Consider the following 17,861-nt stretch of genomic DNA (forward strand, 5'->3'; position numbering starts at 1 on the left):
GTCTCCTCAATACATGTAAACGTGAGACACAGCTGTCACACAAAACATGATCATAATCCAGGGGCTTTTTGTTTCTCGACTCGGGAGACAGTGTGCCGTAACCAGTGGAAACGGTGACTGAGCAAGGCGACTCGGTGACCCCAGGAGGATAGGATGCCACCAGAGAGCCCAGCGAGGAGAAACCAGATCGCAGGGATGGAGCACCGTGCGTGTCACTTGTGGAACCAGCGCCTTCGGGGGAGGGACGCTCAATGTAAGCAGTCTCCGGGGCTGCTTGGCACCGTTTCCCGCGAGACAGACCGCCTGGCTGGTCATCTGTTAGCTGTGAAAAGTAATCATACCCCTATATTATATTAATTCCGCGGATTTAAATGCGGCATAATCACTCTTTAAGCACATATCAGATACCCAAAGAATAGCCATGCGGCACTGGATAGAAATTTGAATGAGTTCATCTAAAAAAAAAAAAAAAAAAAAAAAAAATCAATAAAATATTAATATTTAATCATACTGACCACATATCTTCTGCCGCGGGAAATCAGAGACGGTCCACTCTTATCCTCAAAAGGAGAGGTCATCGCAAAACAAATATTTAAGGCACCGATGAAATAATGCTCTCTCTACAGTAAACACAAGTCCATTCTGTTCCCCGCATCAGACGCGCAAATGAAGGTTAAGCATCATCACACACCAAAGGTAAAAACGGCGGTGGAAACTTAATACATTATCATCCTGGTACATCCGTATTTAACATCCATCTTTTGATTGTCCATCATAATATTAAACTCTTATGCGTAGTGGCGAGCGTGCGTAATTCAGGTGCGTAAAGAGACCACACGCGCGAATTCATAATAGTGTCCGTAGCTTTGGATCTGTCTAACCATCAAAAAACGTCAGCCAATAATTCTCTCCGCAGCCCTACTAGCCTACTACATCTTCAAATCCTAGTGTCCTATATGGGGTCGTCCAAAGTTTAAAAAAACTCCTTGTTTGAAAGGTCTTGAAACGGCACTGTGGTGCCAGAAAAAAATCACTCTGAAAGATTGTTCTCGCCTCCAAGTCATAGCTCTCCAGAAAAATAACATTTCATCCGTAGTCATAATCCATGTATAGAGGGCTTGGCAGCATGGTCTATTCTTCTCTTATGATTCACGAGTTATCGAACATGTAAGTTCAGTTGATGAAGGGCGCCACCTAACGATTGATTAAATATCGGTGACCACAGTGGTTCAAAGGCTGTAATACCTCATACCTCTTCATGGGTGGGTTTATTAGCCCGCCAGCAATTGGGTATCCCAATTATTATGTTTTTGGCATTAGAAAAAAAGTGAAGATATGTTGTCTCTTTATTGTAGGAATCTAGGAGACATTATTTAGTAAAGTGCTTCCGCAGGCTATGCCTAGCAGTCTGTGATAAAATTTAATCTACTTGGAGGTGTGATTTGGCTCGGTCCGAGTCACACTGTTTATTTGTATTAGCCTATTCGCAGGACTAGTCTAGGACTGTGTGGGGCGCGTGTGTGTGTGAAAGAGAGAGGGTTTTCCGGTGAATGGACAGCTAGACTTTAAAGGGACACCAGGCAACGTTTTCGTGTTAATTACTCATCTTCGTAAGTCGGTATATGGTTAAATGACTCGTTACAGGGCGAATGAAGACTCTCTCGCCCGCCCGTATACTGCCTGTAGGAAGAATATCCCGCTTGCAAGTTCAGTGTATCGTACCCGCCGACCGAAGCAGGATCAGTTTACATCCTGCATCCACAGCACAGAGGCAGGCTAACGAAACGCTATGGCAGAGCCGGCGAAGAAGCAGCGAAACCCCGGAAGATGCAAAGAAAAGGAAAAGAGCTTCAGAACGAGCGAGGGGGAGTTTCGTAGAGAAAAAGCATTAGGCTTGCCTGGTGTCCCTTTAACTGCTAAAGAACCGTAAAGAACAACTATGAAATTATCAACAAATAATAGCGGCCTTACATTGTACGATTTTGGTCTGTTTTCACAGTCGGCGACTACATTTCCAAAGTCGGACAGAAATCATGGGAGTTGTAGGCTATTGGAATCGCGGCGCGCTCCCGTCAACTAGATCGTTTAGTGTAAAGTGCCAATCTTAGCGGTTTTAAGTCAGTCTTTTTCTAGTTTTGCCGTTACAACAATATCAAACATGTTTGATATTATCGCAAGTCTTTTGAGTCGTGGCTCATGCAAATAGTGACGTGAACAATATGAAAACCTAGTGACCTCTCTCCAACACCAAACAGGAAGGGGCAAAGTAGGCGACAGCTGTAGCCTATATGATTATTTGTTATTCTTATACTATTTGTCGTTTCTTATACATATTTAGTCGGCTCTTCCACGTGACAGAACAACTTTATACATACAGTCGGTTAAGACGTTCGGAAAGGTTACCGCCCCCCACGAGGGGGAAAGCATGCTAACCTCACACAATGGAAGTCAATGGGCGAACTAGCTAACAGTTAGACTTTATACATTCGTTTTACATTCAGGTGGAGTTCTGCTTGTTTCTGAACACAATAATTTGAAGGAATTGTGTTTACTTAACTGCCCAGTGTATGCTAACAACTTAATTCACCCTAGATTGCCCAATGTTGACGACAAATTTCTCTGGAAGCTATATTCAATGGTAGCATCATTAGGTTGCTAACTGGCTAACTTTATATCGCCAGTGTAACATAACCAACTGGTACACATTACTTGTTAAAAACTACTCCCACGGCCATTGTAGGGAATGTGCATTCATGTGAGAATAAATTCAGATGCAACTTACGAGTATGTGATGTTATGGCAAAAGGGTTAGCTTGCTAAACCGAGCTACACAGTCCGGCCATTGAAAGCAGTTCTACAATGAGTAGATGCTACACTCGAGACAGTTCTGGCCGTTTAACTGGAATTAGCAAAATGAGGGAACTTAATGTTACCCTTAACCTCCTTGACACACAGATAACTCTCAGTTGAAACGTGTTTATGCCGTTTAGTGATGTTTGCTAAAAGATTTAATATTTTTATAGGTGCTTTCTGTACTCAAGCCGGTGCACCTCCATTAGATTACATGCAATCGAAACGAATGTTTTCCCCCTCAGGGGCTTTTCAGCCACGGTAACCACGATTATGACTAGTTGCCGACTGTATATCGGTTAGGGATGTCACGCATGAAACAATGCTGCAGAAACACGAAAATATGACTTTGAGCTTAGTAGGCTATCATTCAGTTCCTGTTTATGCACGATGGGTAATAATTTAAAGGAATCTAGTTGCAGTCTTGTAAATGTGACCCTGCAAGATCCCTAGTCATTGCAAAATCATAGTCTGTGACTTAAAAACTCTACTACTTGTCTTTAGATGTGAGACGGTCTGAGACTGTAGTCTTTCAAAAATCTTTTCCAAAGTCCATCAGTGTAAGGAGGGCTTTAGATGTAGGCCTATGACTGACCTTTATAACTGGCACAAGTGCTTTCCTTATCTTAGCGCGGCCTTATTAACCTCAGTACAGGCTCTGTGCCTCTCCTTTTCAAGAATGACACTGCCCACCTGATTAAAGATGCATTGATTTCCCTGATCAACTTGCTGGACCTTGTTTTGCTGAGCTATGGGCGAAACCAGAGCTGTGCGTAAAGAATTAACTGAACACCGGTTGAGAAAGGTGGGCTCCTAGTAGGCTGCAGGAAATATAATTTCGCCCCCACGACAAAAATGAGAGGAAGGCAGGAGCTATACGTATAAATGATCTGTTAATGTTTTAAATAATGACATTTGGCACGTTGAGCATAAACAAAATATATAATGAGGTCATCGCGAGTTATACTTGCAGGAAATCTTTTGCACATCTACAGGGCTACCTACGGTAATTGGCGCTGAACGTAGCCCCTCCCTGTACACACAAACAGGGTAGGTATATGACCACGACGCCGTGCGTTGTCTTTGCCGGCTGAAGGGAGACGTGCGCAGTTAGTGCCGTTTGGCGCAGCAGAAAAATAAGGCGGCCTTCTTTCATGTAACGACAACGGCTCGTGCACAGACCAGTTTCCTCTAATTTGAAGACTTATCAGTGTTGGTTTTTATTTTGGTGAAATATTGTTCGATTCAAAACGGAAACATGAGTTCGATAAATGTAAAAAAGCTGAAGGTAAACGAGTTGAAAGACGAACTCAAAAAGCGTCAGCTTTCAGACAAGGGACTGAAGGCCGAGCTAATGGACCGGCTACAGGCCGCGTTGGATGAGGAGGCCCTGGCTCAAGACGATTCCGTAGGACAGGCTGCTGAAGAAAACGGGGCAGATGGTGGGGACGGTGAGGCGAGTTTGCAAGATGAAATGAATGAGGAAGAAGACCATGTCATCTGTGAGGGCATGGAGGCCGAAGACGAGCAAGGCGATGATGGCGGTGAGGCGGACGAAGGTGTTGAGGCGGACGTAACAACGGCGGCTGAAAATGAAGACGTGGGCGACCAAGAAGATTTTGACATGGGTGGTGCAGAGGAGGAGGACGACGACGTACTCGGAGAAGAAGACGATGCGATACTGAAAGAGGACGACGATGAGGTGGATAAAATCGACGAGGAAGATGGTGAGCCGGAATCTCAGCCAGCAGAGGGTGAGTCTCCATTTAAAATTTTAGCTGAAGCGCTTGGGATCACGTGTGTCTGTTGCGCTTGGTTTGTATGGAGCCGGTCGATTCCGGGCTCATGAGGCTAATGTTGGTCCACCCGATTTATTTTAATGATTGCAAACTTGGCTTTGTGTTGTGTTTGTTGGGCCGCATGTCTTTTCAATGGCAGAAGGCTGAACGCCGTGGAATCCGAAACATTTGGTTCATATTTACTGTTTCAATACTAGCTAATGCTAGCTATTATCCACATCAGTGGCCGTTGCTGGTTAGCTTTAGCTATTGTTGCAAAGTCTGCTAGCTAGTTCTAATGAGGTCATAGGCTAACTGACGAGTTCGGCTGGTTCGAGTTAAGGTAACGTTAGCTAACGTTAGATAGCCAGTCATTTGTGTCTTGAATTTTATAGTTAGCCAGGGTAGCTAGCAAAAGTAATACTATCCTAGCTATGATGAATACACGGAATGCATTAATCTGTCTGAAGTTACGTTATGTAGCAAGTATTTTGTGTCCGCCGAAGAGTAACTAGGGTGGTCGGAGCTAAGAATATAATGGCTAGGCTAGTTAGCATGGACGAAATGAACGTTGCATGAATGATGAAGTTGCTAATGTTAGCTAATCGGGCTGGATTGTCCCAATGCTACCTCCGTGTGTTAGGTGTGCCATGTGTTGTGTATTTGGACGGACTATGTTATTTCCCATATGATTTAACCTTTGCTAGGTGCAAGCAAGTGCACATGTAAGGTAGGGTTAGCGTGAACTGCCCAAGTTTCGGTTTCACCAGTCTCTAATGTTGCCTAAATGCGTCTCTTGAGTAGCTTGTTTCTCAAAGCATTTGTCTAACGTAAATTAAAACGATAGCTCCTATCACGTTAACGTGCCTTGGTAGGTATTTATCCGGTGTCTAAGTTAATCGACCAGTTTTGTTTAAAGACTGACATTAGTCATTCCTTGAACGGAGTTCCCGAAGTGCTAAATCTCAGGACTTTTATCAAAGAACAGTAGGCCTATCCTTGATTTCAATCAGAACTGCCCTTGGGTTAACGTTAGCCGTCAAGCTAACTCGTGTATTTGGTCAAACAAAGTAACCTACTCTACGGTAGTTATGCTGCCTAACGTTACTGAAGGCAATGTTATATGTGTTGATAATTAATATCTGATCAGAAGTGGTCGACTCGCTTTAACCTCAGGTGGAGTCCGAGCACTGGCTTTGAAGTCGTGTGGGCCACCCTAACAATAGGGTCCAACACGGTGGAGCACCTCATTACTCTTTGTTTTATTTCCAAAGGGGATGCGGACAAAGACACCAATGCTGATCAGAAGAATAAGAAGGGTGTTAAGAGACGCCGAGAGGAACATGGAAGGGGCTACTTTGAATTTATTGAAGAAAGCAAATACAGCCGGTAAGGATGGGAACGATGGCCTTCGTTATCCGTGAAGCGCCACATTATATTAATGCGTTGGCACTAAGCGCCATCGCTTTTTAAAGACATTTTTGCAAAAACTTATGTCTTTACATCATAAAATCTACCTCAACAAGAGTTAAATGGAGACACGTTTGAGGCTCATCCCTGGCTTGTAATAACCCTTACCCTTATGTACCATCAGACAAAAAAGCTTGCACATGTTAGAATTTGGCGCATTTGAATGCACCAGTAATGGTCATTGTTCCTCATGCATTGTTTTTGGCAGACCTTTTATTGTATGCGCATATGGTGACGCAGATCATACCGCTTCAACTCGCTCAGAGAATGACAATAGGGTGGCAGCTGGACTTGGGAACGCAAAGGCTGGGAGGGATTGAGAGAGCACACTGTATTACCGAGTCATGTTAAAGGGCGCATGTTTTGGGGAACTGGTCCGTGCGAGTAATATGTTGATGGGGCGGGGATGGACTAACTTCGGAGCTTCCAGTGTTCGCTCAACGATTTTCATGATGTGTTCATTTTGTACTATGCATGATATGTATTTTAACATTTTTTCCCCCCCCTCATAACAGATTTCGACTTTTGCATTTACAGGTCATGTAAAGATGATTTACTATGTTTTAACCTCATTTCCTTTGTAGTTTGCTGACCTAGTATCCTTTCTTTAGTCATCCAGCCATTTATTCCATTGTAAATCAGGGCCCGGGGCATTCAGTAAACTAGTCTGAGACCTCCCCTGACCTGATAACCATATGCCAGTTGTCTGAAAGGGTAGAATCTCGAGACTGCCCTGTTTGCTGAAACCTAGAAGTATCACCCATGCTTCACTAGCCATGATTAAAAAAAGCACAAAACTTCATTCTGTATAGAGGATGCCCTTCATTAGATGTTGTGGTCAGTGTAAGGTAAGTAAACAAATACCTGCTCTGATTTGCCCCACGTTATGAATCCACTTGTATTCTTCCAGATTAACATGCTGGCAGAATTCAGGCTGTGAAATTGACACTGTCTGGCTAAGCAGAATGAGTCATTACAAAACTATGCTGCTTCTGTGGTTTTGACGACTGGTTTGTTTTCAGGACCTCATCTGATGTGTTTTGCCAGAAAACCATGGGTAGCAGGCACACTGTAAATGTTTATGTGCTGGTTTTATAAACAGAACATGCTGCAATAGAGGCCTGTCCATTGACTTATTTGCAACACCCCCCTTGCCTCATCCCCAGCTGTTGAAAAGATAAACACTCCTCCTTCATGGTCGGCATCTGCCGCTCTACAGTCTCATGCAGACTGGCTATCTGTCGTATTTGACTCAGTGGAGAGTTCTGCCACTTTTCTCTGTGGGTGAGTTGGCCACCCTCAGGACTCGTGTCCCTTTTTTAGCTTCGGATGTTTCCACTCAAGCACTGACCTTTCCCGGAAAGAGCCGCTTGCGGGGAGTTAAATATATCCTCAAGACCTTTAGAGAACTAGCCGGACCAGCTGGCGTCAAAGGCCAACGCCTCCGAAGGATTTGAGATGCCATCTGTTGTTTTTTTGTATCATTTTTTTCCCGCTCTTCAGCAGTGTATTGCTGTTCCCCCCCCCCCCCCTCCCTTTTCATTTTATAAAGGTTTGCACCACCCGGATCTGGTAAGCAATTGGCAGCATCACTGAGAGCCGCCTACATTTTACACACACATTATGTTTTGATGGAGAAGCAAGCAAACATTGGTATTCTCTTGTTACGACTCCCTACTGATCCTCCCGCCCTGTGCAGTCATCCTCCTCCCTCTGGGCGGGTCAGTCTGCCACTGCCCCCACCCCACCCCTCCCCTCCCCTCACACACACCTAAAGCCCTCTTCTCATTCTGAATGGCCATTCCTGTCTCTCTTTTTGCAGTGCAAAGTCCCCTCTGCCCCCATTGGAGGAAGAGGATGAAGAGTTTGACGACACTCTGGTCTGTCTGGATACACGTAAGTGATGCAAGCGTGACAGATTTGTAGGGAGTGAGGGTGGGAGAGATGGAGGAGCAGTCACTAGGCTGCTCAATAGTTTAAAAGGGCTTGGAGTTCCAGAGGAGGAAGACTGACTTCCCAAGCCGCTCAAGCAGTGAAAGAATGTCTCCTTTTATTGCGTAATTAGTCTTTCAGGATTTACAGGGATTCTGGGCAAAGCTACATTCCTTAGATGTTGAAAGTGTTCCTGTGCCCCAGCCCCCTTATCTGTGTTAGACATGTTGGACAGCTGTGTGCACTGTCCACTCTGTGGTCCCTTTCATAGTACACATCACAAATGCAAATGAATCTGCCATCCAACTGCATTATATCTGTGCCTACAGAAAGAACTTTAGCACCCTGGGGCACCCTTTGGGAGAATTCTCAAAATGGCTCTAGGGCACCCAGTTCTCCTAAATGATTATCTGTGGCCTAAATAATGTCTGTCCCACCCAAGCAAATTGGTGAAAATGTGTCAATAAATAGGCCAGCTAGCTAGGATTAGTCCTTTCAACATGCCACTACTTTGTGATTATGCGCTGGAGGTTTATCACCTCAGGCTTGGGGTGAAGTGAGTGCAAAGGTAAGGCCCTTACAAGGAAGCACCTGTTCGTGGCAGCAGCGAAAGCTTTAGCAAGTACTGGGCTACCTCATGGCAAAAGTTCTAGAAAAGCCCCAGTGCAAAGAAATTAGCACAGTTATAAGAGTTTAATACTTTGCACCATTTCTTTGATCTTCAGTTCATCAGTTACCATTTTATAGATGTTCAGATGCGGTGCTATCCTTTAGAATCTTGGATTTGTTGAAAATTAGCCATATCTAGTAGCAGATAATCCGTGTCTGCCATTTGTATATGGAATGTAGTAGCGGTTTGGCTGCTGTGAACATCTCTTATATTTTGCCATATCCAGACAACTGTGACCTGCACTTCAAGGTGTCCCGCGACCGTTACAGTGCCTCCTCCCTCACCATGGAGAGCTTTGCCTACCTGTGGGCAGGTGGCAGGGCTTCCTATGGTGTGGCCAAGGGCAAGGCTGGCTTTGAGATGAAGGTGATGACCAATTTCCTCAGTGGACAATATAGACTATCTATCTGAACTGAGCTGACCCTAATAATGGTGGCCAGTTTGTCATAGTTTTTCATTTGTTAACTTGACAGACTACAACTGGTATATTGAGTTGTAAGTAATGTTTGTGGTGATGTGTTTCTTCTTAATTAAAATAATAGGAGGCTAATTTGCATGCATATATTTTTACATTTTTTTTATTAATTTATTTTTTATTTTACCATCGTTATTTACCTTTGTAGCAATATCCTAACTTTTATCATGCTTGTTGTTACTTGTCTCCAGGTCATTGAGAAGATTCCAGTGAAGCACATCTCCAGCAAGAACCTTGACATCCATGAGGTGCAGGTGGGATGGTCCCTGGCTAATGGCAGCCTTTTGTTGGGTAAGTGAGCTCTGGAGAATGGTGAAACTCCCCCTAGTGGTCATTGAGCAATAACACTAATCCAAAAAAACAGCTGACTAGTACAGATGTTGGCCAGATATGTCAGTTACTCTGTAAGGCTTAGTTTATAATTGATGGCATTCATTTGTGTGATTAAGTACGTAAAGAACCATCAACTTGTAATGTGTAAGACTGAAATTTATTTTAAATGGTTTTAGATAAGGACAAGCTACAGTTCGTTAATAAAGCTAGCACAGAACTGTTATTCAATTAGCTTGCAGCACTTAAATGGTGACCTGTATTGTAGTTGCTGTATTTTGGCTGATTGAAGAAGCTTATCTTGATTTTCTTCACTAATTTAAGCCATGGTAATGTTTTGAGGAGGGAATAACTGACAGTCCTGATTGGTTCTCCAGGTGAGGAAGAGCACTCTTTCGCTTATTCTGGGAAGGGCAAGAAAACCACCAACTGCGAGACTGAGGACTATGGCGAAGCCTTGGATGAGAATGATGTTGTCGGCTGCTTCATCGTAAGGATTTTTTTTTTTGGTGCCTTTGTCTTATCAAGGCAGTTTAAAAGATGATGGGTTTTATCTCTGAACACTTCATTAATTTGAATGATGGGCAAAGTGCAAAATCTCACATTTTATTTAATTAAATTAGCTTAAAGAAACCGTATGTCAGAAATGTATTTCAATTAATCATAAAATGGCCCTGATATGTCACTAGACATTAAAGGGACACCAGGCAACGTTTTCGTGTTAATTACTCCTCTTCGTAAGTCGGTATATGGTTAAATGACTCGTTACAGGGCGAATGAAGACTCTCACCCGCCCCTACTGCCTGTAGGAAGAATATCCCGCTTGCAAGTTCAGTGTATCTTACCCGCCGACTGAAGCAGGCAGGCTAAAGATTGTTGCAAACGTGTGTGTATAATGGCAGAGCCGGCTAAGAAGCAGTGAAAACCCTGACAGAAGACGCAAAGAAAAGGAAAAGAGCTTCAGACCGAGCGAGGGGGAGTTTTGTAGAGAAAAGTGGTGTCCCTTTAAGAAATCGTGTTCATTTCAAATACTTCCATCACTGACAACAGTAGTCCGGCCAGGATATTGTCATTTAAAAAGTAAAGTTGCAGCCCTCAACTGATGATCTTGTGTTTTGTCATAGCATGTTGGGTTTTGGCCTGATGCGCCACCCTCCACCTATCTACTAATCACAAAGTCAGTAGTGTTTCGGCATCCGGGTTGGCAACGTCGAGTCAGGGGGGAGGGGATACACCGCTCTACAGTAATTTGAAAGTGATTGCAGTACCAGTTTTGTCCACAATCTTGCATATGGTTCCTTTAATTTATATTTAATAACTAGGCAAAATGTATTTGCAGTTAAGATCTTGCCCATGTTGTCAAATTACCTAACATTGTTGAGTCCGCTCAAGGCACTCGCATGCCACACAATATCTTTAGTTCATGCACAAGAGCTTGACTTGATAGATTTAGCATTTTTCCCACGATGCTATAGCATCTGATTGAAACACAAAGGGTGTTACGCAAAAGTTGCATTGAAATGATATTCTGCAAGGAATATTTATGTATACCACTATGATCTGTATGGTGACAAGGGGAATAAATTCTATATGCATAAGGATAATGTGGCTTTTTTTTTCTCTGTTTTGTTTGTTTTTTAAGAACTTTGATGGTGATGAGGTGGAGCTGTCCTTCGCTAAGAATGGTAAAGACCTGGGTGTGGCCTTCAAGGTCAGCAAAGAAGCTCTGGGAGACCAGGCCCTTTTCCCACACGTCATGTGCCACAACTGTGCGGTGGAGTTCAACTTCGGCCAGCTGGAGACTCCCTACTTCCCCCAGCCCGACTGTTTCCCCCTCCTGCAGCAGGTGGCTCTCGGGGACCGCGTCCGCGCACCCAAGGGGCCGGCCACCAAGAGCGAATGCGAGGTACCCTTAAACACACACCTTTTGAACACACTCTTCAGTGGTTTTCTTGAGCTCAATCATGGCTTTGAGTGGTCTTTATCTGTAAAAAAAAAAAAAAAAAAATGCTTGTTGCTAGTGATTCGACAATGGTTTCGATATTATGTTCTGTTTGGGTCCTGAATCAGGGTTGAAAAGCATAATCTGAAGTGTGTGTTTTGTGTGTGTGTGTGTAGGTGATCATGATGGTGGGCCTCCCTGGATCAGGCAAGACTGTGTGGGTAAAGAAACACATGGAGGAAAACCCCGGCAAATACAACCTACTGGGCACCAACACCATCTTGGAGAAGATGATGGTAAATTCATTATTTGAATTCATAGTATTTAGATAACAGGGAGGTGTGTACGTGCACATACTCTGTCCAGTGAGTTGTTGCGGTCTTCAGTCCAAGTAGTAGTGTTTTATGAACTCATTTAGTGCTGAAAAGTATTTAAGGAGACTTGCAACTCGGTCCTTTTTTCTCTGCACTGATTTAGATTGGTAGTCTGAAGCGCCAGAATAAGGATGTCACAAAGCTCACAGCCATCTCCCAGCGTGCCCCTCTCTTCCTGGGCAAGTTCATTGAGATTGCCGCCCGCAAGAAGAGGAACTACATCTTGGACCAGGTAAGGAGCTGTGTGAAGCCCATGAGTTGCTCTACCTTCTAGTGTGAATTTCACAAAGAACTTCAAAAATTCCACACAATGATCATCGTTGTTGATGTTTCCATCTGAAAGTCATTGAAGGCCATACTGAAACTATTGTTGTCATATATAATTCAGTTAAATCAGTTACTTGTTTTGCTGAGTTGACAGCATTTTGGCTATAGAGAGTAGTGTAGAGTATACAGCCCTGAATAGAGTAGTTAGTAGGCAGGCTACATTTTAGGGACGACTCCAAATCGGTGTTGTAATGGCTCATTAAGTGCTGTTGACAAGAGCAGAGCTGGTATTTGTAATTGAATCCTTTCTTTGTGTCAAAATGGTTCATTAAGTGCTATTAACCATAGCAAAGCTGGTGTTTGAGTAAATCCTTCCTCTAACTGTCTCTCTGCGTCCTCCCCAGACCAACGTCTCTGCCCCTGCCCAGAGGAGGAAGATGTGCCTGTTCGCCGGCTACCAGCGCAAGGCAGTCGTGGTGTGCCCCACTGACGAGACCTACAAGGAGAGGACACAGAAGAAGGCAGAGACGGACGGCAAAGACGTGCCCGAACACGCCGTGCTCAAGATGAAGGGTAGGCATCAGCTGCGCCGATTTCAGAGATGCTCATTTAAATTGTTTTCTTCTCTGCTATGGGGGATCGAAGACTCTCTCCTTTTTTTCTCCTCATTGTTGTTGTTTCACTCACTTGTTCCTTTTCCTTTCCTCTTTGGTCAGGCCTCTACGCCTTGCCCGAGGTGGGCGACTGCTTCACTGAGGTGACCTACGTGGAGCTGGAGAAGGAGGAGGCCACCAAGGTGCTGGAGCAGTACAAGGAGGAGAGCAAGACTGCGCTGCCCCCAGAGAAGAAGCCCAACCAGGGGGCCACGACCCCTAAGAAGGGCGGCCAGCCGCGCAACCGCTCGGGGAAGAACCGCGGTGGTGGTGGGAGGCGGCGGCGGAGGAGCCGGAGGCCAGCGTGGCGGTGGTGGAGGCCGCGGTGGATTCCAGAACCGAGGCAACTTCAGAGGAAGTGAGTTCAGTGTTTCCCACGGAATTAAATTCCATTTGTTGTGGTTGGTTTGCAGAATTAACTTGAATACAACCGTTTTTAACAAATTAGCACAGCGTGCTTATGATGCTAGCCAGATTTAAGCACAATTTAGTACAACCTGGAAAATCATTGTGTGGTGGTCAATGTTGATATTGGTGGGCTGCCACAAATAAGTCAATGTATGGGAAACACTGGAGTTCCTAGTGGTGGACCAGATGGTGGTCTGGCACCTGATGGTTCAAAGTTTTCTTTTTGGACTCCTGCTTGAGCCAGACAGTACTATTCTATTAGATGTAGAAGATGCATTTGGGGCTATTGCATTTCCACTGAGCTATACTTGTGTGTACAATCAATGTGTATGAAGGTCATATACTCACCTGTTCACCCTGTTTGCCTGTGCAGTGCCTGGACCTCGTGGTGGCTTCAACCGTCCACCCAGAGGCTTCCTGCCTCCAGCAGCCTTCCGAGGGGGCTTCAATAACCGCGGCAACTTCAACCGGAGCGGCGGTGGTGGTGGCGGCATGCCCCACCGTGGTGGTGGTGGTGGCGGAGGAGGAGGAGGTGGTCGCCAGGGAGGACCCATCAGGAACAACATGGGCGGTATGGGAGGCAGCCGGGGCAGACCCATGCATCATGGTGGTGGCGGCCCAATGCACCGAGGCGGAGGTGGTGGCGGCGGCATGAACCGCGGGGGAGGCGGTGGACCCAACAGAGGAGGAAACTACAACCAGGTGAGTTATAGGAGACTGAACTGTGTGAGGGAAAGAAGGGGAGAGAATTCTGAAATTCTATAAGGGAGCGGGGTTGAAAGATTGGTGGCAGGTATACAAGTACAGCGTCTTTGGTGTAGTCCGAGTATGACTCGGAATACTTAGATCTGTATACTAGTCCATCTACACATTTGTTACTAAACGGGTGAATTTGAGTTGCTTGATTACATGCATTGATTACTGTCTATAGTTTTGCCAGGTGGTTCCCCCCACCCCCCATATTTATAGGTCATTAAAAATGCTCTTTGGCTCGAAATGCAGGCCTTGGTGATGAGCCATTATCTCAAATTGTGTTGTGCTTGTACTTAAAGTTCCGGGGAAGAGGCGGCAACCAGCATCGTGGCAACAAGAACGGCAACTTTGGCATGAACAAAGCCCAGGCCTTCAACCAGAGCTGGCAGCAAGGGGTAAGTTGGTGTGCACGCTCATCTAAGCTTTCATCTTTGTGGATTCATAGACCCCCATCTTCCTGCCTTTGCTACTTTCAAATCAAAAGTTGTGCAGGCTTAGAGTTGATTATCTTGTCACATTATACATTACTAGTGCAATGCCTGCACATTGAAAACCCGTAGCCCTATTAAATACCTGCAGGTATGTCTGCGTTTAAAAATAGGATCGGGAAAACATCATTCCAGCTAAGCATTCCATAATGAATACTGAATATTATATCAGTATTTCCCATACATTGACTTATTTGTGGCGGGCCACCATAATATCAACATTGACTACCACACAATGATTTTCCATGTTATTTAAATTGGATGGAATTCTTTCATTGTAGAGCTGTGTGCACTTTTGCACAGCTTCTACTTGTCTCCGTCTCAACAAACCTACATGCACTTTAAAGAAAACATTAACAATCTTGCAAGGGTTGTTGGCATAAAAGACGTAATTTCTAAAACTCTTGTATTCAAGTTAATTCTGCAAACCTACCACCACAAATATAATTAAATTCTGTGGGGAAACACTGATGTACATTAGCCTATAATAAATGTGCAGTGAGCAGAATTTAGGCATGGCTGCATGTGACATTTTTTCAGATCAGTATGACATAAGCCTAACAGCTGTTTTGAGTTAAGGCTATATGTTTATTGTTAAGCTTATTTAATAATTTCCTGATATTGAAGACAAACCGTTTTGTGGAATGATTCAACACATGAAATTTGCGATGATGCTCATTCAATTTGGGACCTTGCAGTCGGAATTGTCGTTTGTTTATTCATTGTCTCAAGTCCAAAGTAACCTGGGCTATTCGAAGTGTCAGTTTATTGCACATCATTTTTACGTCATTTTGAATAGCCTCTGCACCACGGAATAATCTTATGCAAGCAAACGGCATACAGGGAGTCTTTATTGTTGAGGTCAGATATGATAATTATCCAAACATATTGCATCTTGACCTGTGCTGTGCCCTAATTCAATGCTGCTAAAACTGTTTATGGCCCTGCACTGTGCTGTGTTAGAAGGGGGGGGGCGGGAGTGGCTACACACTGGGGCATGAACATTAAAATGTTAAGTTAAACAAAAACCTTCCATCATACTACAGGATTTCAAATCATAAAATCTTAAACATGATTAATGCCTCCGACTCCCTATCGGGCACGCACTCTCAGAACCGTTTTTCAAACACCTCACACTACAGGGTCATCAGGGCCATTAATGGATTCCAGTCAGCACGTCTTCCCCTGATTTGTCATTAGGGGCCAATCGGGCCCGAAATTGGCCCAATTTATCCTGTAATGTGAGCCTGGCTTTACTTGGTACAGTACACATAAATCTTACTTTGTGGGGGGTACCACCACCATCTGCAGTGTGTCCCTGGAGTTAACAGTCTATTATGTGACTGTGAAAAATGTGTCCACCATCTTGTTTTTTTAAAAGATAAAAACAGGATATTCTTTGGTAGAAAACATCTTTCTTTAATTTATCCAAATGTTTAACACACACAATAACTTGCACATCAATCAGTCTGACCCTCCCACACCAACACACCGGCCCTTTTTAAAAGGGCACCTGTGGGTGTGGCCCAATTAACTTAATTAACAATTATTACTTTCACCTGCAGACAGTTAGTCAGCCAACACACAGACAGGAACATGTGCAAAAGTGCATTCAATTAAAAACTGTGTTCTAAAACAGGGAAGATGTAGTCAGCATCTTCACAGTGACCCTCAGCCTTTAGAGCTGAATCCCATGCTCAGTCTGTTGTTGGAAATGTGTCCGTCTCCCCCTGCTGGTGCCTAACCTGCCTGCTTGTGTGATTCTAGTTCTGGAATCAGAAGCCATGGAGCCAGCAGTACCACCCTGGATATTACTGAGAGCTTTCTCTCAGAGACTGGTTGCTTTAGTGGAAGCCTGCTCACCCACCCTGATCCATGGAGATCCCCCCCCCCTCCTCCTTGGTCTCCACATCTCCGTTTATTCCTTTGCTTTTTTCCTTTCGTTTTATAAGTCTGCTTTTAAATTCTGTAAAAACCCATAAATGGAGGAGGGGAAACGCATTCCACAACTGTCAGGAGGAGAGCCTGGTTCTCTCTCTCTCTCTCTCTCTCTCTCTCTCTCTCTCTCTCTCTCTCTCTCCTCTCTCTCTCTCTCTCTCTCTCTCTCTCTCTCCCTCCAGAGCAGAATGGTTTCACCTTCTTTCTGTTTTATTTTTGTACATTTTATTGGAATTATTTTTTTTTTTTTTTTTTTTTTTTTTAGAAAACCCCACCCCTTTTATCCAGCAAAACAAAGCCCCACAGCGTCCAGTGTTTGTGTGGGGGGGGCGGGGGTGGGTAATGCTTTGCAAGAATTTCAGGGTTGTGCATTTTATGCTGTACTGTCATTTTTATGAAATGTAAATTATTTTTCCCTTTTCATAGTTATCAGTATTGTACGTAAACCCCTTATTTTTTGAAACACTTAAAAATCTCCCCTGAATTTAAACCTCCCATTTTTAAGTGCATGTTGCTGTTGTGGTTAAATTTAATTGGTAGTATTTCAGCAGCTCAGTTTGCCCGTGTTGTAACAGATGAAGGTGTGCCCTGCAGAAGTAGATTGCTCCTTTTTGTGTGCGACTGTTTTTTGAAATATTTGTTTAAAAAAAAACAATAATAATGTCAAGCCTGTTCTAGTTAAACTTTATAGGTTTACAAATAAACGGGTTACTTGCTTTTTTACAAACTTGAATGGCTGGTGACTGATTTGATTATTCATTTTTTTAACAATAACCTTCAAAGGTGCTAGCGAGCCTTTGAAGGAAAGCCGTGCTGGTCCCATCCTTACCAGTAATGGGACCTGCCAACGATTACGTCTTCCTATTCTAAAACCATGAACAGGGAGGACTCAAGCAAATCAACCAGCTTTGATCAAAGAGTAAGGAGAAGAGACAAAAAATAGTTTATATGAGTAGTGCAAAAATCCAGACTTGATACAGATTTTTTTTTTTTTTTTTTTTTTTTTTTAACACGGATCATGTGAGGCATCCTACTGATGGTGTTTGAAATTAAGTATTTTATATGTAATTTCTCAGGAGTCATTGTAAATTGTTCACCTCTATCTACAGCAGGCTTTGATATTACAACAATTTTAACTTTTCACCAATTTCACAATCAGATTTTATTCGTAAGTAAACACTTTGCATCTAATGGAGGTCAGATTGTAGATAGGGTAGTGGAAGATTGGGCTGGCAGCAATAGCAGGGGTTTATCTCAAACAGCAGCCAAAGTCACTTTTGGGTAGCTTTGATTCCAGATAGCTGCAGCCAGGGCCTGTACTTGCCAGGGGCTGCCCCTATTCTGCCAAAGCTCAGCTCTAAAGTTAACAGCACTCTGAAGTTGGTCATATCCAGGGAAGAGTGCAAATGTCTGTTCTAAGTACGATTAGCCACTCCCAAGGTTTTTTTTGAAAATGAAAACTGTTTAAATCCAGGTGTAGTTCCGGTCCCGTTTTGTCGGTCCCGCATTGATATGTATGACAGTGTGACATTT

General features: G+C 43.9%; 2 protein-coding genes across 2 annotated transcripts in view; one reads left to right on the plus strand and one right to left on the minus strand.

Annotated features, from left to right (window-relative positions):
• kif26bb (kinesin family member 26Bb) overlaps window positions 1-1,441 on the minus strand; it is a 23,070-nt gene extending 21,629 nt beyond the window's left edge. The window contains exons 1-2 of the mRNA XM_048249842.1: window positions 516-1,441; window positions 1-322 (exon numbers count right to left, since the gene is read on the minus strand). The exon at window positions 1-322 is cut by the window's left edge and continues 29 nt beyond it. Coding sequence (XP_048105799.1) covers window positions 1-322; window positions 516-578 — 385 coding nt within the window. The 5' untranslated portion in view covers window positions 579-1,441. The remainder of the gene's footprint in view (window positions 323-515) is intronic.
• A 2,483-nt stretch (window positions 1,442-3,924) lies between these two features.
• On the plus strand, window positions 3,925-17,061 carry hnrnpub (heterogeneous nuclear ribonucleoprotein Ub). The gene is given in 15 exon segments (XM_048249843.1): window positions 3,925-4,604; window positions 5,903-6,017; window positions 7,921-7,994; window positions 8,927-9,066; window positions 9,367-9,466; window positions 9,883-9,995; window positions 11,148-11,411; window positions 11,624-11,743; window positions 11,925-12,053; window positions 12,493-12,661; window positions 12,805-13,013; window positions 13,015-13,099; window positions 13,523-13,851; window positions 14,202-14,297; window positions 16,158-17,061. Coding segments are annotated over 15 exon segments (2,490 nt in total). The 5' UTR covers window positions 3,925-4,108; the 3' UTR covers window positions 16,209-17,061.
• Window positions 17,062-17,861: the final 800 nt, after the last annotated feature.

Source organism: Alosa alosa, chromosome 8 (assembly GCF_017589495.1).
Source record: "Alosa alosa isolate M-15738 ecotype Scorff River chromosome 8, AALO_Geno_1.1, whole genome shotgun sequence".
Lineage (NCBI taxonomy): Eukaryota > Metazoa > Chordata > Actinopteri > Clupeiformes > Clupeidae > Alosa > Alosa alosa.